We start from the raw sequence: 27678 nt of genomic DNA, 5'->3' as shown, positions 1-27678 counted from the left end.
ACGTGGTACCGTATCGTTCTCCCGCTCCCGGTCGGTTTCCATGCCTTTTTACCCAGTTACTGATGTCCACGTGTCAACATCTGAAGTGGAACTTGCCGCATGGACGTCCCTTGATCTCGACATCTCGTAGATGACTGGTAACTGCCGGTGGTATAGGGCGGCTGAGGCGGTTGCTGCCGGTCACCCCATCGGCTATATAACGGCAGCTCGTCGAACGAAGCTAGCCTCAAGAAAAGGGGCGAGAAAAGCGAAAGAACCGGCGCGACGTCTCCGCAATTCTTCATCTTTTGCTGCAAGAATTCCGGCTCGAACTTGAAGGGTAAGTAGAGAAATTACTTCTTTGATACAATAGATTTGTGTGGTATTTTTTTCAGATAATTTTCTCTGTTTTTGATCAAGTAGCAAAAATTGCGATCTTTTTTATTATTTGAACGGTAATTTGCATCTTTCTGTGAGTTCTTGGAATTGAAGATGAGTTTTTCTTTCTGTTTCTTGAAATTTCTGTCGATTTTCGGAATTGGTTTCAATGTTTTTTTATATAAAAAAAATTGAATTGGAAGGAAATTAGGGTTTTTCCTTTCATTTTTTGGGTTATTGCTGTATGGAATTTAATCATATATATTTATATATATATTTTTTGTTATTTTGCCTCGTTTCAGCTTCTGCTGGTTGGAATTAGAGGCTTTTGAGGCGATTAAGGTTCGATCTTTCTCGATAGAAATTTAAGGGTACTGTTTCATTTGCTTAATTTGGTTCGTTTTTTATTTCACCTTAGTTTTTGGTGCAGTTGGCAGAGGAAAGACTTGATTTTTATTGAATGCGCCAAGATTAGGGCTTGAATTCTTTCAGCGGAGGGTTGGTTTTTGTATCTTTTTCCAGGGTAACGCTGGTTCTTGATAGCTATCTGGATTTTAGCCCCCAGTTGGGAGCCACCCCCTCAGTGGTCCTGTCACGGATCGCTGGGGGTGGAGGCTAGTCTCAGTCTTCCTCGGCCTCTGGAATATTATCTCAAGGCGATTGCCGGAGTCTAGCCCCAGTGAACTCCATGTCAGGGACCGGGCGATCTGGTCTCGGTCTGGCCTCTGGAGACATGAACCATGGGGTTCTCAACAGTGCTGCAAACTCCTCTGGGCCCAGTGTCGGTGCAAGCTCGCTGGTTACGGATGCCAGCTCGGCACTCTCTGGCAAGCCTCAGCTACAGAGGAGCGCCAGCATCAACACTGAGTCCTACATTAGGCTACCTGCCTCACCTATGTCCTTCACATCAAACAACATATCAGGTTCCTCTATGATGGATGGTTCCTCCATTGTGCAGCAGAGTCCGCACCATGACCAGGTGCAGAATCAAGTGGTGTCCAGTGCAATGTCTCAGCCGACAGCTCAGGAGGTGGGTGATTCATTGAATGCCCAGAAGAAACCACGCCTTGATATGAGGCACGGGAGTAATTATCAGCAGCCGGTAATCCAGAAGCGTATGCAGACGCATGAGCCATTGCAGCTGCAGGGGCATCAGAATCCAGAATTACAGGCTATGATACAACAGCAGAGGTTAGCACAGCGTCAAGCTCAGCAGCAGCAATTGCTGCAATCCTTTCCACAGATACAGCAAGCCCAGACAGCCCACCAACAACAACATCAGGTGAGACAACATCAGCAGCAGCAGACAATGCAGCCAGTTACCCTTGCAAAATGCCCCACGGATGGAGGGATATGTGCTCGCCGTCTCATGCAATACATGTATCATAAGCGTAATCGACCAGCTGTGAGTTGATTGTTTCATATGCACTGCTAATCTGACATGTTTGTTTGGATGATGTTTCTAATGCTGTTTTCTCATAGCCAGCTTGTCTAACGGTACTTGCTTCACTGCAGGATAATTCCATACATTATTGGAAGAAATTTGTGATGGAGTATTTTGCACCACGAGCTAAGAAGAGATGGTGTTTGTCGTTGTATGATAATATAAAAAGCAACCATGACGTAGGTGTTTTCCCACAAGCTAGTATGGTTAGTGTCTCACTAATATTGTTTTCTGTATTCCTTTTTTACTGCCTTAATGCATATTCATAGAGTTCTTGTTGCACCTGATGTATTCTGTATCCAAATTGTAGCTGAATCCATCAATCACATGAACATGCATACATATGCTGATATTCGTGCTCTTCCGAATGCTGTATTTAGAATAATGATAATGCAAGTTGTGTCTATGGTTTGTTCTGAGGATAGCATCATTCATAAAAGATTCTTCGCCTCTATTTCTGCATTTTTAGACTGATATCTGCCTTCAGTAGAGTGAACTGGATTTTCGAGCTTTAAGAATATGGCAACTGGTGGGGATGGTTGATGTGGCCAACTTCTTGGAGCCCTCTGGTCCCTTGTTTGGAACATATAATCTTCTATAACATGGTTCTTTAAATTCTAACTATGTTCTTTATGTTATTCTTCTATTTGGGGGGTTGAATTAGGCGGAGCTTGGTTTGGGAGGAAGAGGGCAGGTGGGGCCAGGAGCATGGCCCTTCTGGAATCTAGAATGTATAATATACTAAGTACATGGTCCTGCTGTGCAACTTACCTTCCTATTAATACTAGAGTAAAGAAGCAGCTCTAGCATTAATGTTCCCTTTTTTGTTTTGTGGATCAGTGAAGCTGGGGCAGAGTGGGGAAGGGGTGAGATCCTGGTTATCCAATGGATGAGAGAGATGTCATGCATTGTGGCAGATTAGAGAGAATCATGGTTAGACTTTGACAGAAGAAGCTGCAAGAGTTAAGCAATGAAGACAGGAGTTTTGCAGCCAAAAGAGAAAGAAAGGATCATGAGGTGTTATCTTAGGGTGATAGGGTGAAAGTAGATATGGTGTGGGGAGCTAAGAAACAAAAGGTGAGGAAGGCTATGGAGACATGGGAGGATCTTTTCCCCTCACGACCTCTCCCATGTCTCTTTTGTTTGAGTGATTCCTCCATTGTTTCTATTAGACAAAAACATCTTCATAAGTGGTAAAATGATTCTAGGTGGTTACTCTTGCAAGGAGGAGCAGAGAAATAATTTTCTATATTAAATGTTGTTTATGAAAATGCAAAAACTTTTTCTTCTTTCTGCAGCAATTCATTATTTTTATATTTTCACAGACCAAATATGTCGTTATTTTTATATTTGAACTTTGATTTTTTTTTTTTAATTTCCTTTGCATAAATATGCTGATGAGGCCTTATATTGATATGTTAATAGCTTTGACCTTTTTAATAGTGTTTTTAACTTTTCAAGCTCTCCATTTTACATGCTTCATAATGCATGTTGATCTAATTGTGGAGAGTACATAGTGAAAAACTGAGACATGATATATAATACAATTTCTGATGTAAGGAAACAGTTGTGGATCCAGAAATTTTATTTTATGGGGTGAATATAATAAAAGAAATAAATGAGTTATGGAAGAAGAAAGAAGAAAAAAATTATATAAAAATAATAAAATATATAAAAAAGGCTAATGTGTAATATCTTAAATATCCTTTATAATAAAATATTATAAAAGAGCACCATAGTAAAATCCTAGATATTATTAAATATTAAAATTATGATGGCTAACCAAAAATTATTCTAATCATATATATTTGATATGAGTGAAAAAAGGAGGAGACCGAAAAAACTAAAAGAATATTAAAAAAAAGAAGCTAAAAGAGGCATACGTAGTTCAGGTTGAGAAGAGAGACAAGAATAACATATAGTTTTCTGTTGCATTTGGATTGATTAAGATATAAAAAAATAAATTGATGTAGGATTTTACGAGGTGGATGGGGATCATGGGATTAGGGTGGAGCATTAAAAGATAAATAGAAAAATAATAAATAAAAAAAAAATGGGGAAAGGGGGAGAGAGGTCAAAGTGGCATAAGAGAAGGAGAGAGAGATAGGATATATGAATCATTAAAGAGAGAGAATGTAGGTCATAATTACTCTTTTTATCTTTTGATGCGGTTCTTTTAGTGTATAAAAAAATAAATTGATGTGGACTTTAAATATAAGAGGTAGACAGATAGAGTTGGGGTGGGAGATTAAAAGATGAAAAAGTAATTAATAAAGAAAGAGAAAGAAGAAGAGAGGGAGGGAGAAAGGTCAAAGTGGTGAGAGAGAGAGAGAGAAAGAAAGAGATAGGACATGTGGGTCATTAAAGAGAGAGAATGCAGGTCATAATTACTCTTTTGATGTGGTCTTTTTCTATCATTTATTTCTTCAAAATTTTATGAGTTACGAGGCAATTTATAAAATTAGTAAGATCAATTTTGACTTTTTCACTGTCAATATGGCTTTTCTTACTATTATATATATATGTGTGTGTGCGCGCTCGTGTGCGGGCGGGCGGGCAATTTTTTTTATGGGGTCAATTTTTTTTTGTGTGTGGGGTCTTTTTTTTTTTTTGGTGTGGGGTCAATTGTGTGTGTGTGAATTGTGTGTGTGTGTGATTTTTCTTATGGGGTCAATTGACCTCATATTTCTCCACTTGTATCCGCCAATGTAAGGAAACTATACAGTTATAGCAAGCAACAGTAAAAATATTTAGTATCGAACCAAGGATGTGAATGGTGTGGCAACAAATTGCACACGACAAGGTTGGCATGCCCCTAGCTCATTTTATCTTCTGAAAACTGGGACATGATACATAATACAGTTTCTGACAAGGAAACCATACAGTTATAAGCACCATTAAAAATATTCATATCAAACCATGGATGTGAATGGTTTGCATCGAATTGCACATGACAAAGTTGCTAAATGCCCCCGCTCCAGCTTATTTTGTCTTCTGAAATCATTGTTGTTGCCTTTTACTTATGTTTTTTTATCTTAATGTTATGTTTTAAAAGTTGTATCGAAAGAATATTGATGTAAATGCACTATTCATGGTTTTTGTACCAATATTTTGTCTTCCATGTAGATGACATTATATCACATAACTTGGACTTGAAGATACATCTAGAATGTGTGCTAAAACTAGTAAAGATACCATGCATTTACCATGCAAATGCATATGGAGAGGAAGACTAACATAAAATTGAATCCTGTCTTATACAGATTCAGATTTGCAGTTCTAGAGGGATTGACTTTTGAAAAACCACTCTGAATTAAAATTAGATAATCGACAATTTTTAGATCTAAATTCTGTACAGAAAGTGGTAGAAACTAGTTGCTTAAATTTGGCAAAGTAAGGGTGCTAATAATTTATCTATAATGAATATGTGAGGCAATCAAGGATTTTTTAAACTTTAGAATTAATTTATTTTGTTTACACATTAATAACTATCTAAATAATTAAGATTTTTATTTAGTTGGACAAGTGAGACCCCAATTGCTTCCTTGTTCCTCATTTAAGAAAAAGAGGACAACCAGTTCCATACCAGGAGGCTTTAATATTGGAATATGGTTAAGAGGTTAATGGGAGATGTTGATCACATTCAGTACATGGCCATGGAGGTATTTTAAGGCATAGACACATCCAATGTACATGATATTGGAGTGTTCAGTTTGGATCTCCGCTGGTCCAATATTTAGAAAAAAGTCCTCCTCATGGGCCTGCTTCCAGGTTAGTTGTGATTAGTTATGATCTTATCTATAGATCTCCATGCAAACTTTCATCTTTACCCATCATGTGAACCAGAGGGTAGTGGGTGGATTCAATAATGTGGTTGAGGTGGCAACAGCATCAATCAAGAGTCAAGACAAGGCAGGTCATAACTTTGTGGCCGAAGAGGGCAAGGAGGAAGGGGTTGAACATGCTTTCAGGCAGTGAGTGGTTTGAGCATGACAATGCTAGTGTTTGAGGTAATAAGTTCCAACAGGGTAGTTTGGGTAGAAAAAGGTGTAGGAGAAGGCAATAGGGGACTGTGTCCAATATGGATTCCTCCTTGTTTTGGGATTGTGGAAGTAAATTCATTTTCCGTATAAACTATTTGAAAACACTCTTGGAATCCAATGGTACACAGAGATTTATTCTTTCTTTTATACATACCATAGATTAGAGGTCATTTTGATGCTCCAATTTTCCTTGGTTTTGACCTAGGTTCATGCTCCAGGGCATGAATCCAATGATCAAATGCCATTAAACCCTCCAACAAAGCAAACTGCTATGATTTTTCAATTAAACACTAATTTGTTCTTAGATTTGTGAAGAGATTAAAAAAGAGGCCAGTGATGTGATTTACCTAGCTTGAATCTTGTTCTAGCCTAAAAAGGTGATGGACTTTTTCTGAATCCCATGGAAAATGGATTTGAGCAGCTCCTGGCTTTCCCTCGGCTTGTACCCCCCTTGAAATGGTGGGGAACAAGCTAGAAAAGTAAAGAGCCATCCTGGATGGTATTTGGTGGTACCATGCTCAAACAACATGAGTCTGATAAACCATGATTTGGTCCAAAATAGGTGTTTAGCAGCTGGTTTGGCTGATTTCGTAGCATATGTGCTAATACAATGCAAACACACACGCGTGCGCGCGTGCATGCACAGAAGATCTCCTCTCCTGTACTGTCTTATTGCCCATGTATGGGACTAGTTCTACCCATGTTTTGATGCTTGATAAGAAACATAATTTAAATTGCATCATAATCATTTTTAAGTTCTTTATTCTCCCAAAAAACATTATTATAGCTTCTTTTGAAAATGTCAATGAGACTTTTTTTTTTTTGAAGTTTTGTTGGCAAAAGCTTGGACTTCTTTAGAAACAAACTCTTGTCAACTGTGTTTCCTCCTCTCCCCAAATTCTGGTTATGCCTCTTATTCTGTTTATTCTTCCCTATTGTCTGCAGTTGCTGATCTGAAAGCTGGATCTCATAGCAGCCCAGGCCACCCTCACTTCCTTCTTAAACTCTCTATAGAAGCAAAATTATTGTGCAAAGTTCACCATAAACATTCCTGTTTACCCCTCTGTCAGTTTCTTCCTATTCCCTTCTCTGTGATCTGATTCACTCTCACCTCTGAACGTCGTAGCTGTGATGTCTGTTGCAGCAGCAAGACTTAAACTTTTGAATTTGTCATGACCTCCAATTATATCACGGAGGCCTAGACCTTTATCCTCAATCCTTTGATAACAAACACTGCATACCATTCAGCGCATTTCTTATTTTCTCTTTCCTGCTATGCTGCTTTGCCCCTTGAAGTTTTTCATGTGTTCTATTTATTACTCATAGCCCTGGACCTCTGTCCTCGATACTGGGAAAAGACATATAGTCCATATTATTTGACTCCTATCTTTTCCTTTATTTGTTCCGTGCTGTTTTGCTACATAATTTCTGCAATTATATCTTACTTTGCTTGTGAAGTAGCTTCCTACATCATTGATGGAATTCTGATTGGAAATTAGGGTTTTGTAGTGGATATCATTCAAGCAGCCAGCTGGCTGAAGTAGATGTCAAAAATTAAGAGGACATTCAAGCTTTTTGCATAAAGCCTTAGACAGTTAGACCACTAGCAAGACTCATGACCTTGGGCTTTACCTTTTTGCAAATTGAAGCCGATCAAGGAAAAAAATTCTGCTATCCTTCTTCAACTGTAAATATCATTAGCACAATTGCGCTGATATGTTAAGGTTCCTAGAGCTTGCCTGATCTAAAGCAGACCTAAATAAGACTCTTGAAGAAAATTCCTGCTTGAAATAAGATCATTTACTTTTCTACTAACACATAAAATTACTCCAATCTTATAATTTTGATGTTCATTTTACTCAAAATTAGGATACCTTCACCATACTATTTAGATCACTGTCACCATAGAACTTGAATCTTGAATTTCCACCATTGTCATCACCATTCTGATGATCTTGGATTTCAACTATATCATTGTCCTTGTTTGTAAATAAAGTTTCAATATGGAGCAATATCATGTTCTGAGGTTTAAATGCATAGGGCTATCATTATTCCATGTATATTGATATATCAATCTATTTTATTTACTTATTGCAGGGCGCATGGCAATGCAGCATCTGTGGTTCTAGATCAGGAAAAGGATTTGGTTAGTAGATTCACTAATTTTAAACTCTGTTAGCAGGATACTTATTTTACCTTAACAAAGGAATTTTCATCATCTTGGTGATTATGGAAATTGTTCCAACTCTATATGTGTATACCTGGCTTTTGCATGGCTGCTGTTGCTTGTTTCCTTTTAGTGACTTTATTATGCAGCGGTATGACATGTTGTTTTCAGAAGTTAAATGGTACCATTGCTTGCTTATAGTGAAACTCCTGTCTTCGCAAATGTGAAGTTAGCATTGTTTTCTCAAAGCAAACTGAAGTTTGCGTCCAATATTGTCACAAGAGGTTCAGATAAAAGGGAATATAATTGGAAATTTCATGATCAACAACTAACTTTCATCAGGTTGTTTCAGATTGTGGTTTATGAATCTTACTTACCATTGCTCCCTACCCAAATTATTGGTTTTAAAATGGAAATATCTTTTGATATCTGTGAATTTTTTTCATCTAAGGGAGTTTTTTGTCCTCACTTTACTTTTAATCAGCTCTTTCCAGAAATCACTTGATCAAAATCACTTCTATGTGGGTTAAGAAACAGTAATTATTAATTATCAGTCCTATGGTTTTGCAAGTACATATTGCAGAAGTTATGATATGATACACTGACAGATAATTTTATGGTGTCGGAGTGATTCTTAAAGTTAATTTGTCAAAAGTCCTTCTGAGTTCTAGTTTAATTCACCTTTTAAAAAATATAAATAATGGAATATAGTAAATAGAACATATGTATTAATAAAATGTGTGATCATTTGCTTTCAGATCAAAGGCAAAGTAGCTGATTACCATAGAAGGAAAAGGGGATAAAATAAATTTCATACCTAACTTCTAGGAAGTCGAACAGTTCACTAAAATGATGGCTATTACCTAATTATGGTCCCGGCAATTTGGGGTCCTGGTAGGGGCAAACTGGGATTTGCATAACCTTTGGCATTCTTGTTGGCACAAAATGGGTGCCCCTGGACTCGAACCCATGCCACTGCACTTGAGCCCAATCCTTTTGCCATTGCACCAAGAAATGACCCCTGAAATTTCATGATTTCAATGATGGGATAAAATTTGTATTGCAAACAATATGGGCACGTGCATTTCTTATTAACTTGCATACCAAACTGACATAAAAGGAACTCGTAAGTAAAATAAACAAAAGGAGAAGGGTATGGGGGGAGGAGAAGCCAAACTTAAATGCACCAATCCTCTTATATTGTGGTACTTTCACATATGTAGAAGGATACCCCTCTCTCTCTCTCGCTTGCTTGCTCATTCTGGTGCTGGGAAAGAGAGCTTTAGGAGATAGAGTGAGGAATTCGAAGTGCGATAAGGAGATAGAGAAAGAGGGGTTTAGAAGGCTCGTATAGGAAAGGAGTTTAGGATCTTTGAGGGGTTAAGAAATATTATAAGATTTGACCTAATGTTACCTGGACCCTTTATTGTCAGTTAAACATCTGCCACCAACACTTAGGCATGTGTTTCAGTATGACATGGGTTCTGGTCCATAGAAGAAATTCTTAGATATCACTAGGAGGCATTTCATTTGAAACTTCAATGTTCAAACCATGATCTGTTTCTAAGAACAATCTCTTATCTGATGTTAGAAATTATTGTCTTCTGCCTTTGGATCCTTGTGAAAATATATGTAGTTCTCATTTAACAACTTTATATTATAAATTATGGAATCTATCTGTTTCTTCCTTTTGTTCATTTCCCTATCATTAGTTAGCCGTAATGAAATGTGTTCAACCACTAGTTTTCTGTTTCTCATAGTACTAGATTAGTGCATCTCTGTGGCCAGTTTTACACTTTTCATTCTCTAATCTAGACTTCAGAGTTCCTTTATATAGATAGTTTTTTGTTGACACTTACCACTAGCATTTTAAGTACCGTATCATACTGCATGGATTTCTTTAACCCGATAGGTTAGTAGCAGTGTGGGGCTTGTGCATTCCCTCCCTCCCATTCCAAAAGAAAGAAATTAAAGGAAAAAAAAAAAAAACCACTACCACCCACTGGCATGTACCATTTGGTTCCCCTGTTCCAAGATTGAACCATGTGGTGGTTGGTATGAGGGGATTCTGTACTTAGGGTTGTTAGAGGCTGCTGCCTAGGCGCCTAGGCAGTCCCATGTAGGTGTTTAGCTAACCAAACTGCCTTCCAGGCCTTAGGCAAGGTGGTCACCTCAAGTCCCTAAATGGGAAGTTGGCATCTTGAGGTTGGCTCAGGTTGAGTGCCTTGTTTATTGATTCATCGAAATAGTTGTGTCCAATTATAAAGTGTTCCCTGGTACACTAATTGATATTCAAACATGTTCCGCTTTTAAGAAGCTTTAACAGAAAAACCGTTAAGCAAAAATTAAATCCAAGATTGTTTTTATTCCATAGCTTAAGCAGTTGACAGCCTTACCATTTATTACTATGATGTACTTTGATGCACTCTGTATGAGCTATGATGGCTATTATTAATTTTTTAGGAATAATTTTGCTCGGGTGCCTGCTTGGCTGCATAGGAATTCTGTCTAGGCCTTTAAAGGAGTCAACGCTTAGGACCTAGGCAATTTGATAATCTTGACTGTATAAATCAGATCATACTGCATTTTGTTGTAATTTACTACTGGTATGTGGTCCAATATTGAGACTTAAAACATTGCTTACAACTCTAAATTACCAACGGACGTTGTAGTAAATATACAAATATGCACATTCAATTTTTTTTTTAAAAATATTGTCTTTGATGCTTTCTTACTGTAGATAAACTCACCAACATTCTTGCTTTCAGTAGATTTGAAAATGGCTGCTCTAAATTGTGTTCTATTTCATATAATTATCTGATTGTGAAGTTGTATTTACAAATAGTGAAATAGGTGTTTAGGTCATGATTTGATCTTTATCCTCACTTATTATTTTAATTTCTAGTTTCTTTTTCCTTTAAATGGATGTATTTTATTGCTTGTGCCTGATATATTTTCTTTTTTAATTTTTTTTGTGGGGTTTGACAGAGGCAACTTTTGAAATACTTCCAAGGCTTTCTCATATTAAAATTGATAGTGGGGTTATTGATGAGCTACTATTTCTCAGCATGCCCCATGAACGCCAGTTGCCTTCAGGAATAATGGTTTTGGACTATGCAAAGGTTGCTCAAGAGGGTGTTTATGAACATTTACGTGTTGTTCATGAGGGACAACTCCGAATCATATTCACAGCAGAATTAAAAGTATGCAATTAATATGTTCCCCATGGCATTGGAAAGTTGCCTATGGGCTTATATTTTGCAGTTCTGTTTTCCAACGTGGATGTTGTAATGTGCATCTAGCTTATCTCAGTGACTCTGTTATTCTGTCTATGTTTCAGATTTTGTCTTGGGAGTTTTGTATACGACACCACAATGAGTTTCTCCCTCGAAGGGTGTTAGCACCTCAGGTACATGATTTACTTGTATGCCCATGTATGTCCAAATGCATGCACTTTTTACTTATCATTAGTATTATGACAAAAAGCAAGTTATAGCATGTCCATTGTGTCATTTATTTCAAGACAAGTTACACTATAAACTTAATAAGATTTTATATCATGTTTTGTTGGTATTTGATGAATATTTGGCCCTTCTAGAGTAACATGTGTAAGTTAGCCTAGAGTAAATGGGTAACTCCTAACCCAGTTTAATCTTTAGCAAACTATCCACTTTATCGTGTAGAATAGTTTGTCCTAGGTCAAATTTGAAAAAAGTAGCATTAGATATCCTGTTAAATGCGTTGTGCTTTGCTAAAGAGTGTTTGGAGGGTTAATGTCGATTAAACAAGGGCATTATTCCACTTATCTTCCCAACCAAAGTTTTGCCTTAAAAGTTATTAAGGAAATGTTTATGTATAGAGGTTCTTTGACCTCACCTCAGGCACTTGTGTTCATCACATTAGGACCTTGTCAAGGATCGCGGAACAAGAATCAGGATCTGTACCGGTTGGTTGGTGGAACGAGTCGGCATGGGTCCGTACCGGATTAGATTAGGGTGCGAACTAACACAGAAGAGAAGAAAGGAACCAGAAAGGAGAAATAAAGAGAAAGAGGGGAGGAAGATGGGGGAGGGAGGGAGAGGGTGGTCGGAGGAGATGCCGACGGTGGCCACAGATGGGTCATGGGCACGCTCGAAGGGCCGCAAGGTCTTCACTTCCTTCGCCAAATCTCGATCTAGAGAGAGAGAGAAGGGGGAGGAAAAAAAAAAGAGGGAGGAAAAGTCGGTGGAGAAGTTGCTGGAAGGCCTTCGGCTGGTTGCTGTTACCATTAGATGGCGATATCGTGGGTTGCGGCGCCACGGGCATGAAATAGGGACGATTGTCCCTGTTTCATGGGATTTTTTTAAAAAAATTTCAACCACAGTGAAGTTAGCAAACCCCTATAGTAAAGTTGACAATGGTTGTGCCAGCTTCACCCCATTGCCGGCTTTACTGTTTCTTCCTTTGTTTTAAAAATTTTTGAAATATTGAAGCCAGCAATGAGTTTTGCCGACTTCACTTAAGTGAAGCTGGTAAATCCATTACTAGCTTCACTATTCATCGTCATTTTTAAGTGAAATCGGCAAATCTATTACTAGCTTTACTATTCATCGTTGTTTTTATATGATGAAGTATGAACAGGGGTGATCACTCCTATTCCATAGTCGTGGCTCCGTCCGTGCATTTTCCACTATCTGGTGGCCACTGCGGCTATCTGGCACCTTCCGTCGGCTTCTCTGTCGGTTGCGCCTCCCTTCTGTACTGTCACTCCTCCCCTCTCTCTCTCTCGATTAAATGTCCTATTAGGCAACATCGAGCCGCGGAGATCTCCGTGGCCCTTTGGTGGTCTCGGCGGACTACCGTCGGTTTTCGATGGCATCGTCCTCTCTTTTCCTCTTCCTTGTCCGATGTTTTGATTGTCCGGTCAAATTGTCTCAGTTTGTCGTCGGTATGGCTTGGAATGTCCTGAACCGCTCGATTCGGGATGGTTTGGTGAACTATGGACCTTGTTATTGTTATATTGGCCTTCATGTAGTTTTGAAAATTGTAAAAGAAAATCTCTGAAAATAAATATATTAAAAATAGAAATTTATGTTATACTGATCATGGAATGCCTGAAAAACATTTGATATTTTTTATCTCAACATCCTTTAGAATATGACTTGAAACAAGCAGAATGGAGGAAAATAATTTATGTCGCCGATGTGGGACGAAGTCTTGTTTAGTATAAAAAGACTGTTCTAATGCACAAGGCTCCTGCCCATTGTAGGTCTGGGGATTGGATGTACATAGCCTTAACTTTGAGTCCGGAGTGTTAGTTTCTGTATTTCAAACTTGTGACACATAGGTCATCATAGAGCAAACTTTGTTGATGTGCCAAAGCCTGTCCTCTTATTTGAGCATATCTGGGTAAAGCCATAAATAGATCAAATGAGAATAATTGAAATAGACCAAATGGAAAATTGAAATAAGTTAAAAAATAACAATAAACAATATAAACATTAAATAAACAAGTAAATAAAATAAATTGGAAAAATGATACACAAAATGAATGCTAAAATAAAATATATAAAATATAAATACAAACAGAAAGTAGTTCCATTGATAAATGAAATAAGTATTGTAAAGATTATTAAAAAATAAACAAAAACATAGAATACAAAAAAAGGAAAGAAAAAATTGAAAAGGATAATAAGGTCTGAATAGCAAACTGCAAATAGAAAACAAGACTCAGAAATCGAGAAGAGTTAAATTTAAATTTCTAAATAAAAATATAAAATATAAAAAAAAGGAGGAACAAATAAACTAAGGCTACAATGTAAAATAAAAGATTGGAAATATAAAATAAAATATTAAAATAATATAAAGGTTTGAAAAATATAAAATATTAATAAAAGTTAAATTGAACTAATTATTTAAAAATGAAAACAATATGGTTTCAAGAAGGAAGTCTGGGATCAGGATTGGTAGAATTAGAATGATGAAATGATGTGGCACCATATAGAATGGGATGGGGGATGTATTGAGGGTTGTTTGGGGAGGGAAGAGGAGGGAGAGAGAAGGGAAGATGAGAGGAAGAGGTCTTTTGGGTGGTTGGGAGAGAGATCAATTGGGTGAGTGGTGGGAGCTAGGGATGAGGGGTAGATGACAGAGATATGTGGGCGGAGGAGAATCTATGTGAGAGGGGGTTGGTTTGTTGTTGGGGTGGGGTGGGGGGCGGGGGAGAGGGAATTGGTACAAAGATTTTTTTATTTTTTTGGTGTTACGGTAGAGTTTAAATCAACAAGATTTAAATTAGAAATGTCTTGGGATTTAAATTAGAAGTGTCATCAAAATAAAATTTGAAATTATTGTTAAATTTTTGAAAAGTTGGAAGATGGGAGAGATGAGAACCATGAGATTAGAGAAAAAAAGTGGAATCGAAATCAGAGTGGTGTGGATCTTCCAATTACATAATTCCCCTTTTATGATGGAAAGTAAGGTTCCCCCTCTTAGTACTAGATCCCATACTGGTACTATCCTATTACAGTATTGGTACATGGTTCGGTACCGTACAGTTTGGTGTACCAAGTGTCAGTATGGTATAGCATATTGGTTCGGTACTAGTATAGTATAGTATGGTGTGTCCGATATAGTATAGTATTGGCCAATAAGGAAAACCTTGATGGAACTATACATTATTGTTTTAATGAAAAGCTAAGGGCCATATGGATGACAATTTGACAGTTGGAACCTTTCCAACATATTCCTCTCTTTTGAATAATAGGAGAGATTTTAATTTATGGGCCATAAAGGGAATTTCTCTGAATATGGAAAACCTGAGATTTATGGGTTGGATGGAGATCAAGTGGGATCATAATCGAGACAGATTCAGATGGAAATTGTCTAAAGGAAGAAAGCCTACAGGAAGGATAAAAATGCCTATACAAATATGATTCACAAATAAATTCATAAGAACTAGAGGAATAAGAAGGAAGAAACTGGAGGAAAAAGATATCATAGAAGATTAAAGTATCACACGATATGGCTTTTCTATTAGGCATTTAAATTGCCATTTATTCATCCTTATGCATAGGACGGTATCACTTCATAGCAAGGTACGTCATATCATAATTTGGCCAATAACACTTCATGAATAAAAAGTTCATTGTACCTTGCCTAATGTTTGTTGCCATATAATGAGGTGCACGCGGCCGATGGGAATAACAAGACTGTATGGCTTAACCAGTTCCTTCCCTGCCAAAACCTTGTACCTGATATGGAAGGGATACTGACTCCTGGTATGCTGAACTGGCCACCATATCAGGTGTACCGATACAGTGATAAGGTGGCACTGGTATGGGGCTTAGTACTGAGACGTTCTACATTGCTTTATAGACTATTAGGCAAATTGGATTTCAAACAAGGGACTAAATGACCATATATAACTTATTTAGTAACCAGCTAATCTGTTTGTATTTCAACTAGTTCTAGTCGGACCAGGATGTGTGGAGGCTAGCCCAGTTGATGTAGTTCCTGGTTGGTCTCTGCTGCTGCAGTCTAACAATATTAGAAATATATGACACCAGTAATATATAAATGACATTCAATGCTATTGTGACTCCAGAAAAATATAAATGATATTGGATGCCATAGTGGTAAATAAACAATCAAAACCTTTGTCTCAAGTCTTAACTATAACTAAAAACCAGCTAGGTGTTGATGCTTCTAATGCTTGAATGCAAGAGTCCAGTCCAACAGCGGGTGGGTGGATGAAGGCAAGCTTGTCTGAATATACAAGTATGGATCAGGATATGGCTGTAAATGTTGATGAATTTTTGATCTTCTTTGCATTCAATTTCTAGTAATCATCTGCACATTTAAATTGGTTTTAAATGTTTGGTTTTGTCCATCCCCTCAGCTGCTTATTGGAATGTTTCTTATATTTGGCCATTGTGTCTGAAGGTTTACCTAGTTTTTATTCCATAGTTGGTCTGACTTATTTATTAGCCCAATTGTTGCTTACCACCAATATTATTGTTAATTTCAGCTAATATTGATGGGGATGAAACAGTGATCTTGTAGCATCCTCATAATTTAATAATCTATACCCAACTTTGTGTGTAACTTTGCTCTTGTTATTTGGCATTCTAAATCAGCTGTGAGTTTTGAATTTCCAACTACATTCTTTCCAAGCTGCCTTGCATGACATGTTTTACCATTGCTTTCAATTGTGCATATTATAGTAGATTTATTTCTGAAGGAAGTTACATAATTGCTTGAAATTTATTGTTCCTATACATTTTCTGGAGCTGAGCAACCCATTTTTATTTTTCCAGGTAAGCCAGTTGTTGCATGCTGCACACAAGTATCAAACTGCTGTAGCTGACAATGGTTCTGCTGGAGTCTTACACCAAGATTTCCAAGCCACATGCAACATGTAAGTGAACATACTGATGGCATGCGCCATGTCTTTAAAACAAAAATCAGTTCTGCATAGATGCAGATGTTGACAATCACGCTTAAAATGGGAACCATGCAAAACAATTTCCTATTTGAACATCTGTAGTTCAGTGACCTAACGACTGCTATCTTGGTTTACATTAGCCAGTTTATAAAATGCGATTGGGCTACATTACATACTCACATGGCAAATAAGTTGCAAAAATATAATTTTTGCTCTCTTCATTTTTGTCTTCATATTATCTTTTTTTTGAAATTACAAAACTTTGCTTAAATCAGGTGAAATTTGAATTTTCTAATTATTTGACAGAAATTAATAGATGAAAATGTCTGTTTGGCACCTCAGACTGTTAAATTATTGGATTTTTTTTCTTCTCCCTATGTTTGCATAGTCTAGTAGTCTTCCCAATAAACTATTGTGAATTAATCCAGAAAGTTACCTTAATAATTCTATGATGGCCACTGTTGTCATAATCCAATTATGCATCTATGCGTCCTTTAGAGTCGTTAGTCGTTATTGAAAAAAAAGTTCTTCATTTTACTTGTGCCAAATAACAGCCATAATAGAAGTGGACTTGCTCCACGAGTGTTAATTTTTTTTTTTTTTTTTAGTAGGATGCTAATGTGTAGGGACATGATTGAAGCTCAACCTTGTGATGAAAATGTTAGGTCTTAGGATTCCATATAAATATAATATCTAGAATGCATCCTCCCAAGTCCTGAAAAACAATGCTTGAGAGTTAAGAGTCTTATTTGCTTCACTAAATCAATTCTTTAGGTAGGCAAAACTTCAGAAGCATGGATTACTAAAATATGGTATCAAGCTTATCCTTGAATCATGCTGCTGCATCTATCTGCCACTTAGCTATGTTTTCGATTAGTGTTTATTGTTATCTCCACCTAACCTCATTTCTGCTCCCACACCTTGCTTCTAAGGGTGGAAGAGTATCTATGCAATACGAGTTCAGCCTAATAAGTACCAAGTATACTTGTGGCATTATTTTGATAGTTTTGATGCTTACAATTTGTTAAATCACATGTCTAAGAATATGTACCATTTGAATATAGGATGAAGTATTATAAACACCTAGAGAGAGCACATTATTTTGTAGTGTTATGTGACAACCACATGCCTACAAATTATAAACAATATTAAGAATGTTATAAAACTAGAGGAGCTTAAGTTGTGTTTGGTAAGAGTGGTTAAGGATGTTGTCTTAGGTGACAGTCAAAAATAAAAATATGGAAAACTTCTTGCAATTGGTCAATATTTTCAACAATAAGAGATATTTAAATGAAGAATTGGTTACTCCATGCAAGAAACGTACCAGCAAAATATGTATTATTGCCTCTTTAACACTTTTTCATTACATATGGAACTTGTGTTCATTCAGTATATTATATTAACAGATGAGTGTTGTTTCCATGAGGAGTTCCTCATTGTAGTTATTGTATTATTTTATGTTTTCTTTTCTCACAAAATATATATACATATTCTCATTTGCAGTGATGGGTGATGATTATTTTGAGTTGCATTTATGAGCTTCCTCTCCATTCTTTTTGTAGACTTGTTCAAACAACCTGTCAGGTGGCAAAAAAGCTGGAATTACCATCCTTAAATGATTTAGGATTTTCAAAAAAATATGTGCGATACTTGCAGGTAGTTATCATGTAGTTCGGTAGTTTGTTTCATTATCTGGAAGAGATTATGGTCCAATATTCACTTATCTTATGTATGTCCACTTTCTACAGATGTCTGAGGTGGTAAATAGCATGAAAGACCTGATCGATTTTAGCCAGGAGCACAAGATTGGACCCTTAGGTATGATCCTTACAAGTTCAGAAATAAAGAAGTTTAGGATTGTTTTCTTAGCTTTATGTCATGTAAGGTGTTGCCAGTGCTATTTCAACTGTCCAATATATTGGATGAAGATTGCTTGTTTAACTGTAATTTATAGTTTGTGACATAAGATAAAACGTCATGGAGGACATCTCTTCAAACTTTTAATTTTGCTGGTGAGCCGTGGATGGCAATACTATATCCTACCAGTATGCGTCAAAATTCTAGAACATTGACATAAACCATAGGCTTATGAGATAGGATTTTAGGCTTTTAGCTGTCACATTTTTTAAATGTTACAATTCTTTCTGTTCTCTGGACGCTTTTGAAAATTACTAGATCTTAAAAATGGAAGAATTTTCTGGTACTAGTGGTTTCCAGGTACTAGATCTTATGAAAGACATTCTAGTTATTTTCTGGTATATAATATAAGATGGAAGAGTTTCTGCTTTCTGGTGGTAGGAGATAGAATCTATGGCCTCAACACCCCATGCTTGCGTGAATTTATGATTGGAGAAAGTGTAGTTTTGATTCCATAAATCAAATTAACAAACAATTAAAAGCATCCTATCATAGAAGTTTTGGAATTTATAATGCTTAGTTTGGTCTGCCTTTTAGGTTCCAATTTGTTGCCCCCTCAAAAATGGTATCTGATTGCTATAGGGTTTTGTAAATCAATCTGATTTAAATTTGGCAAAGTAAGCTAAAAAATTATGAAATACTTTCTTTCTTTATGAGGTTAAATGGAGATCAAGATTCAAATTGGACTAGGATTGAAATGGTTTGGCTAAAACAAGATTTTGGCCCAAGTCAAAATCCATTGATTACTTCTACCATGGAAAAAGAATTTGTTTAAATTGTTGTTAATTGAGATAGAATTAGTATTACAAAATATTTTAAACAGTTCTGAGTTTTGATATAAAGTTCAAATTATAAGTTAATAGTATATTTTGAATAATTCGTGGACTATTTGTGTCATATGTTAATGGTTTTAAGATGGTATAATACCTGATGTTTTAAAACAATAAATATTCACCATGGTGTGGTATGTGAAATAAACTATAATGAATAAGGCAGCAATATGATCAATTCACAGAAAAGAAGTAGAGATAAACAGCAAATTTATGATAAAGAAGAAGATTAAGGGAGATGAGAAAAATAAGCAGAAATGAAGAGAAGTAGAGGGCCGAACCTTGGCCAAAAGGTCTCTTTATTTCATCATTAAGAAAAGAAATTCCAGCATACTATAGCATATACTGTTCATACTACAGTGGTATGGAAAGTAACTGACCTCTTATTATCAATCAAAAAGTAATCTGAACACACCATTCAAAAAAACTAAAAAATCGAACAGCGACAAATTGTGGTTGTTGGATGAAGATATGGTTGCGAACTATTTCATGCATATTCATTGCAGCAGGATGAGGTTCTAAGATGCCTCCATTGACACACACCCCTCACAATGGCATGGGTATGAATAGCAATCTGTTGCTTTGGGAACTCATTTTCACAGCCATTGCACCCTTCCTTAACCTTAAGTAGTTGATCTCCAATAATCGCTGCATCACATTAGCAGAAGGTGTTGATGCTAGACCTTTTTTTTTTTTGAAGTGTCATGCAGGGGAAACTTAGTTTCAAATGTTGGATATTCTAAGTGTAAAGTATTATTGTATTTTTGATCTAAAGGCATCACAGTTATCAATTAAATACTGCAAGGCACGTTAAGTAACATTAAATGTACCCATGGAAAGAGTAACATAAATAACTTGCAGATTCATGGTTTATTCTTTTATTTTTTTTGTTAGATAACATTCATCTCTTTCCTTCCCCTTTTCAGTTTCTTTTTTTTTTTGGACAAACTTCAAAAGATGGTTCTACATTACATGCACACATGAGTATGCTTTGTTTATCCTGTGTCCCTGTGCCTAGATTTTTGGAGGCTGTTGTGTCCAACATATAGCACACATGCCAGTTGTCCACCTACTGATGCTGAGAGTCTGGGCGATTCTGGACAATCCTAGGGAATCTAAAATTGATGCCACATAAGTATCATAAATCCCAATCCAAACTTATGCAAACTTAAATGCTATAGATGTAAATATCTGAAAATATGATGCTATGCAACACTAAATGGCAATTTCAAATTAAAATATAGAAACTGTTAGGCTTAGGACTCAAACTACAACCTATTCTATTGCAAACAAGATGCTTGACATTGATACTTAAAAACCACTTGCTGAAATCAGATTCAGAGAATAGCTTTTCACAAATCAAGCATATGATCTTGTAGCAAAAGTATCAATACTTACCATAATTGTTTGAAGGATGCAAAGCAATGGATCTTCATTCACCTAGGTGAATACACTGCTATTGCCATCCATATCCAATCTGTTCCTGTTTCTTGGTTTAAAATCATGTATGGCAGCCCAAGGTCTGAGACCTTTTCAGTTATAGTTGGAACTTAAGTCTTCCAAAGACTAGGTTTCAGATTTGCTGATTGACTGCAAAGTCTTCCAGAACCAGAGATAGAGGGCTGACAAGTCTGCAGATATTGCAGATCTGATTGGACCCATGCAAATTATGTTTTAGATTGATCAAGTACTGAAATAGGTGTTGGTTGATTGTCGTAAAGAATAGCTATAAGGGAATGGTAACAAGCGTAGAAGAGTGTTTACTTTAGGCTGCAGAATGTCAGAAATGAGGAAAAGAAAAGAAAGAAAACTGAAACACCTTAAGGAGAGATATTTGAGAAGGAACTAGAAGAGAAAACAAATTGATATCACACCATTCTACTAGGGAATCACTCCCTTGGGGCTCACACTCATATCTCATGCCTCATTTGCAGAGAAAAGAGAGAACTTTGATTTCATTGCTGAAATATTCTGTATACATTGTCCACAAAGAAGTCCCTAAGCAAAGAAGCCTTAAAAAAAATCATGTTACTGTAGCATTACCATTCACATTACAGTGCCATGAACAGTATCCCGCCCCTTATTTAATTCCTAAAGTCCCTTCTTGACTCTTTAATAATGCATGTGACTAAACTAGTCACTAATGGACTAGAACAGAAAATGTAATTTAAATAAAAAACAAAGCTCCTGTCATGGTGCCAGGTTTTCAAAAATCCAAAGGCTTGGATGGTTCCTTGCTCCCCTTATATAGACTAAAAATCTGTCACGATCCCCATCACCAGGTTAGACTGCAGAGGAGGGAGATCTCGAGGGTTAATGGAGGTGGTGGGATAAGCTTTTCATGTTGAGTAGGGTCTATGACTCGGATACTGAATTGATGGAAAATGGTTTGTTTTTCATGCTTAAGAGTGCATGGTTTCATGCAAGTATGTATTACTTGTGCAGTTGTACCTATGCTTTCTCCTGATGTTGATAGATGGTGTATGCCTTTCAAGATGAGGTGGGCAGGCTTTTGGGTTAACTATGATTCATTAGTTGAGGAATAATTGGGACAGAGGGGTCAGTTATGGAAGCTCAAGAATGCCAAGAGATGTTTGGATTTTTTTGTCTTTTTGAATCATATTGCACAAGTCTAATAGATTAAGATAGTTTCCAATTATTATGGAGCTGAAAATGCTGCAGGGGAAACTTAAAAGAGTGAATGCCAAAAATGTGTATTGTGTTTTTTCCTTTAGATACTTGCAAAAGGACAGCATTTTGTTTCAACAGAAGATGTAGCGAAGTATGATGTTAGGGGTGTATTGTAGAGTTTCATCAAAAAAAAAAAAAGATGGTGTATTGAAGAGTAAAGCAGGAATAACTGTTTCTTCTTTGCCTTCAATCTTTAGGATAAATATATTCTAGAAAGTGGTTATGGCAAATAAATTCTAAAATCGACTTTAGGGACCAAGTGTAGGGATAAATTCCCAAAAAGGGACTTCAGCAATTAAGTCTAGATGGGTTCAAGTCTGAGGGAGCAAAGCCTCATAATGTGAATTTTCAGGTTGTCAGACTCAAAAAAACAGTGAGGGTCTTTTTTAGGCTTTAAGAGGAAAGTTGAAGGGAATTATTGATCATGATTTACAGTGTATCATTGATGAGTACATAAGAGAGCATTGAAAATATTAACGCTTCAGAATGTATATCAGAAAGTTAACCCTAAAAGTTCATTTTATGTACTTTTATGGATGGCATCTTCCTTTTTTGATGAACAGAGGCAACTGATCAGCAAGTATCGCTAAAGAAAAATGAAGTCATTAGCCATGCTTGATGAAAATAGCAAGGCCATTAGGGTTCCTTGAAGTCTCACCTTAATTTTGTTACATCTTGTGGTTTTGCCATACTGGATTATGCTGCCCATACAGGGCATAACATAATATACTAGTAGCAAACCGATTCTCGGTATGGGGGGTGTACCAAGTGCTTGTACCACAAACTGACCTGCTCTAACACTGTACCAGAATGGTACATACAGGTAGCGAAACTAGTGCTGTGAACCTTGGTTACATCCATCATGCCTCAGAAGTCAGGTATCCAGACTCACCTAATGTCATGCCAAATCTCAAATTCTCATATGAGCTACTTATCTAAACAAAAAGCATGAGGAGTACCGAACAGGTTACAAGTGAAAGAAACATAATGATTCAAAAAATATGATGATTTCAAGGCTTCTTTGATTCCTTAAAAAATCATATGACAAAACTGTACCAAACAGATATCAGATTATGAAATGGAAAATCTAAATTGATCTTAACAAACTTCTTTGAAGCTCTTCTCTTGCAGTTTACCTCTCCGAGAGTATACCTTTCCTTCCTTTCCCATCATTCACTGTATATGTTAATTAATTTTTGTTCTCTCACTTTGCATCTGAGTAAGCTAGGTTTTGACTGTTTGTTAAGTAATTGTAGCTAATATTCTCATACTTGTATAAGTGTGCCTGCTTTTGCTTCCTTTTCTATTTTACAGAGGACTTTAACATATAGAGACATATCTTTCCATGTGAGATGGCGACTATAAACTCTAACCTCGAATCCAAATGAAGCTTTAAAAAATTGAGAATAGATAGCTTTTCTTCTATTGCCTTTACTTTAGTATTTGCTGGTTCCCTTCATCTTTTTGTAACCATCTAGTGAGTCATTAGCAGGTCTGAGATATGAACAAAGTGCTTGTTGTATGTAGAAAAGCTACATCTGATATTCCTGTGGCTTTTTGATTATCGAACATATTAAGGTACAAACCCTATGTTCCAATTTCACCCACTTGATATACGTGATGCACATGAAGCATGGATGGCTGTGGATGCCCATCCTCCTAAAAAAATTTAACTATTTTATATGACACTTGATATATGCATTTCCATTTTGGACTGGTTCACTTCTTTTGTTTCTCGTGCAGACATGGAAAGAGAGAGTTGCATGACCATAAAAGAGATTGAGTCATATTTAAATGCTTAAATGATTCTATAGACAGAAGATGTCTACATGATCTGATCTTGTCAGTTAATGGAGTTTTTCTCAAATTTATAATTTGGTATTTAGATTCTTCATACAACTGTTTGATGCCAAAGCATTTCCTTATTGTTGATGCTTGATATGGAATTTGTTATTACCTGCAATTCTGCAGTTTACTGGATTCCAAAGTTATCAATATCAGTTTGGCACATAATGATATATGCTCAGAAATGAGCCTGGATATCACATTTTACATGTGAAATCTTTATTTTCTTTCACTTTTGTTCTGTTTTTTTTATTTTTATTTTTATTTTTTACTCTCTAAATCATAAAGCAGATCCAATCCTGGGCATTTCAATATAATTTTACACAGCTTTCGTGAACTGCACTTTAGCCTTTTTTCTTTCTCATACTTGAATCACTGAAATCAAGAGTAGTTCAATTTTAATGATTGAGGAGTTCTGTTTGCAGAGAGCTTCAAGAATTATCCTCAACAGGTTGCTGCAAAGCTTCAAAACCCAAAGATTCAGGAACCAGAGCAACCGATGACTGCTCATGGTCTGCCAGCTGATCAGAGTTCCCTGAGTAAAATCATTGGCATTCATCCTGGGAGAAGCAGCAACATGAACAACGCAATTGCAGCGAGCCGAGTTCACAATAACATCCCGCAGAGCTCCGTGGCTGGGAACAACTATCAGAATTTACTGAGGAACCATGTGAACACAAGCCAAAATGAATTTCTGCGGGAAGCATCAAGTACCATCAATGCCCCCAACCATGCAAAGCCTGGGCAATTTCAAGGCTCTGTTTCTTCACTTCTGACAAACATGTCTGTTAATGGTTTAGCAGGCGGACATCAACAGCATGTATTGAGTGGTACCTTGCATCAGCAGAATAACCTGCAGCCTTCACAGGTGAACCAGAACTTGGAGCAACATGTAATTCAGCAGTTGCTGCAAGAGGTGTTCAATAACAGAGGAACACCGCAACAGGCTGTTGGTGGCCCTAATGCAAATGGTAACATGCTAACTGGTGAAGGCTTTGGCAGTGGCATCACTGGCACAGGAGTTTTGCCGGCAAGGATGAATGTTGGGTCAGTCAAGAATGGAACAGAGTTGGGGAATATCCCTGCCAACATGTCCAGCAATGCCTTGGGACCCTTACCGAGCAGGAGTAACAGTTTCAACTCTGTTGCTCGCAACCCAGCAATTAGTGGCAACAGCCAGAATTCAAGACCAGACTTGCCCCAAAGCATAGATTTGCCAGAGCTGGATCAAATTGCTCAAGAATTTGCAGAAACTGGAATATTTAATGGTGAGCCCTGGTGATGTAGAATATGGGATGAAACACGGGAAAATATTTGTGAAGTTGACAATTTAGTAAGCTTAAAAGAGTAGCTCTGATAAATTTGAAGTCATTTAAGTTGGTGGTTTTGAGCTTTTAGCCATTTCAAACCGAATCTATTACTGTTCTGAGAACAATTTTAATGTTCTTTTTTCAAAGCTTTGCTCCGTATAGACCGTTTTCATAAATGTGTTGAGACATGGGTAATTGCAAATTTACCTCTCAGAACTTGCTAGGTGCATATTTTCCTTGAAAAAATCTTACTGTTATCACGGCTCATTACTTGATGTTACTGAAACTGATTGATGCTGCCGTTAATGATCATTTATTTAGTGAAATAATTAAAATTTCCTTGTTGGCTATTTAGTTGGTTTTAGTTAACGGTACTTTTGTAACCACTTGTGGCCGATAAGCTAAAACCATGTTACTTTGTTCTTTCCATTCCTTCCTTTCTCTCTCACTGATGAATTTGAACCACCTAGAATGCTTGAAAATCTCCTCATCACAGCACCCCACCAACAACAACAGAAAAAAAAAAAGCCCACCAACAAAAGAAAAAAGGAAAAAGAAATAGTCCTCAAAACCTTAACCCTCTTCTCCTCTATATGCTCAAAACACCATCTTTTCCTCTCTCTCGTCCTGCACTCTAGATCTTTGAGCGTGCACTGTTTTATATCTCGAAACTTCCATCTCTCTCTCAAAAGATCTGGGGACCCTAGATCTTTAACCTTAGATATGTGACGCTCACCTCTCTTTTTAGCTGGAACCCTTACCACCTTGTATTGGGTGGTTTGTATTTGTAAGTTTGATCAACCGTGTGAAGTATTCGGATTGGAGTATCAGTCTCAAGGGTTGGGAGGATTGTGGGACTCAAGTGGAGCATAGTGGGAAATGTCTGTCTGTTATAATGCTTGCTCTCTTTGCGTGCTTTAGTAGATTATTGATGTGCATGGCTTGGGTCTTAGGCACTGAAAATATCACTAGAATTATCAGCCTTCCATTCTTGTCCTTGTTATTTGTAATCTATTTTTTAAAGTTTGATTTTTGTGCTTCTAGCTTATATTATTGATGTGCCTGGCTTGAGTCTTAGGCACTGAAAATATCACTAGAATTATCAGCCTTCCATTCTTGTCCTTGTTATTTGTAATTTATTTTTTAAAGTTTGATTTTGTGCTTCTCTGTGCTAGCTGGCTTTAGTACTGAAGATGCTTTGCCTTATAAGTGATTTTAATGTCAAATTATGACAAAGTGTTTGTTAGTTTGATTTTTTGTAAAAAAATAATTGGTTACGCTGTATTACCTGACTTTAGTGGCTATTAGCTTCCTTCAGTAAATAAGATGCTATTTATTGTCTATGCCGACTTACAACTATATATAAAAAAGTTAATTTACTTCAACATGCTCTTCCTTATATTTTACTCTGCTCTACCTAGCGTTAGTGACTATATTTATGTATTTATTTATTTAGATTACATTCCAAAGATCTCTATCTTGAGCTTATGGATCAGACAGAGGATATATACGTTATTAGAACCACTTTTTATGTTATCTTTACTAACTTTCTTGAGTGGTTGAAATGCTTTCTTAGTTCTTCAATTTATGTATTTTATCACTTCTTACCCTTTTCTTGTATGCTAGTTTCTCTATCTCTTCATGATAATTTCTGTTTTCTAATGTGATATATCTTGTTGCTAGCAGGATATATGCCTTTTTATGGCTGATCTACCTATGTAAGTAGAGAATGGTCTATTCTAACAAGAGCAGGGTTTTTGACTCGGTTACAAGTATGGTGATTGGTGACTATGGTTAATTGTAATTATATTTTCACTAGACTAAGTTCAGTTACAAGTCTGATGCCTAGACTAATATTGGCTAATCTTAGACCATATTTGAAGCATCAAACTTAATGGTCTCGGAAGTTTAAATGAGATGCCTGTAATTTGCTGTCATTAATATTTAAGCTTTCTGAGTATTAAATCAATTCTGTCAGATTTTTTCAGTGGAATGAATGCATTCATGTTGTGTACCCTATTGTCAACATTGTTTGATCCTCCTCCAGCCCCTAAACAGCCTCTGAATCAAAGAAAAAGGCTAACTTTAATTGGAACATGCAGGGTATATTAAGCAAGTGAAAAACTTGAACATGAAGTGCTGGGTAGATAGAAGAATGGAATGGTAGATGTGGACTTACTTTTCATTGCAGAAGATTATCAAAAAAGTTTCATCTTTTTAAATGGTGATGAAATCAAAGTATGAAGGTATGGATCACGGTGAAAGATGCCCACTTGCAATAATTTGTACTAGTGGAGATTGATTGCAAAGTTGTTGCATGCCTTTACAAAGATGTGAAGCATCTTGCATTGTACATCTATCGAGGATGATGGTCTGCAACTAAATTAGCTAACAGTCTGCCACTAAATTAGCTGCTAGGAAATGGCAATGGAAGTAGAAAGTATCAAGGAAGGAGGAAACATCGTAGTTGGATCTCATGTTTCTAAAGAGTGATGCTGAAAGGGTCCCTGCATTCCTGCTTCAAACCTGTTGAATTCACCATGTAGGTAGTTGCTTCTACTTAGAATGACATTGTTTGTATCTATCTTTTTATGTAATTTTATCATCAAATTTCTTATTAATGGAAGACATAGTGCCACTCAAGGAGGA

The 27678-nt window shown here is 36.6% G+C and overlaps 1 protein-coding gene across 9 annotated transcripts; it reads left to right on the top strand.

Moving 5' to 3' along the window:
* Positions 1 to 189: 189 nt before the first annotated feature.
* On the top strand, positions 190 to 27678 carry LOC105054599 (probable transcriptional regulator SLK2). 9 transcript variants are annotated; one of them, XM_029267447.2, is made up of 12 exons: positions 190 to 319; positions 660 to 699; positions 788 to 1762; positions 1873 to 1980; positions 7942 to 7990; positions 11000 to 11214; positions 11352 to 11420; positions 16309 to 16409; positions 17999 to 18092; positions 18185 to 18254; positions 24145 to 24987; positions 27132 to 27678. In XM_029267447.2, exons 3-12 carry the CDS (start codon positions 1046 to 1048, stop codon positions 27194 to 27196), a joined length of 2331 nt encoding a protein of 776 aa, XP_029123280.1. In that variant the 5' UTR covers positions 190 to 319; positions 660 to 699; positions 788 to 1045; the 3' UTR covers positions 27197 to 27678. The 9 variants fall into 9 exon arrangements, with proteins under 9 accessions (XP_029123280.1, XP_029123278.1, XP_073102440.1 ...); XM_029267445.2 differs by having other exon boundaries at positions 1873 to 2007; XM_073246339.1 differs by having other exon boundaries at positions 776 to 1762; positions 1873 to 2007.

The sequence above is a fragment of the Elaeis guineensis genome, chromosome 12 (assembly GCF_000442705.2).
Source record: "Elaeis guineensis isolate ETL-2024a chromosome 12, EG11, whole genome shotgun sequence".
NCBI lineage: Eukaryota > Viridiplantae > Streptophyta > Magnoliopsida > Arecales > Arecaceae > Elaeis > Elaeis guineensis.
The sequence above is the reverse complement of the archived record's forward strand: the minus strand, read 5'-3'. Positions and strand labels throughout refer to the sequence as shown.

What these genes read in the sequence shown, in the direction of transcription:
- LOC105054599 (XM_029267445.2), top strand. Translation starts at nt 1,046, where the DNA reads ATGTCAGGGACCGGGCGATCTGGTCTCGGTCTGGCCTCTGGAGACATG. An exon ending in TTTTCCCACAAGCTAGTATG is followed by an intron (nt 2,008 to 7,941) that starts GTTAGTGTCTCA and finishes TACTTATTGCAG; the next exon opens with GGCGCATGGCAATGCAGCAT. An exon ending in TAGATCAGGAAAAGGATTTG is followed by an intron (nt 7,991 to 10,999) that starts GTTAGTAGATTC and finishes GGGGTTTGACAG; the next exon opens with AGGCAACTTTTGAAATACTT.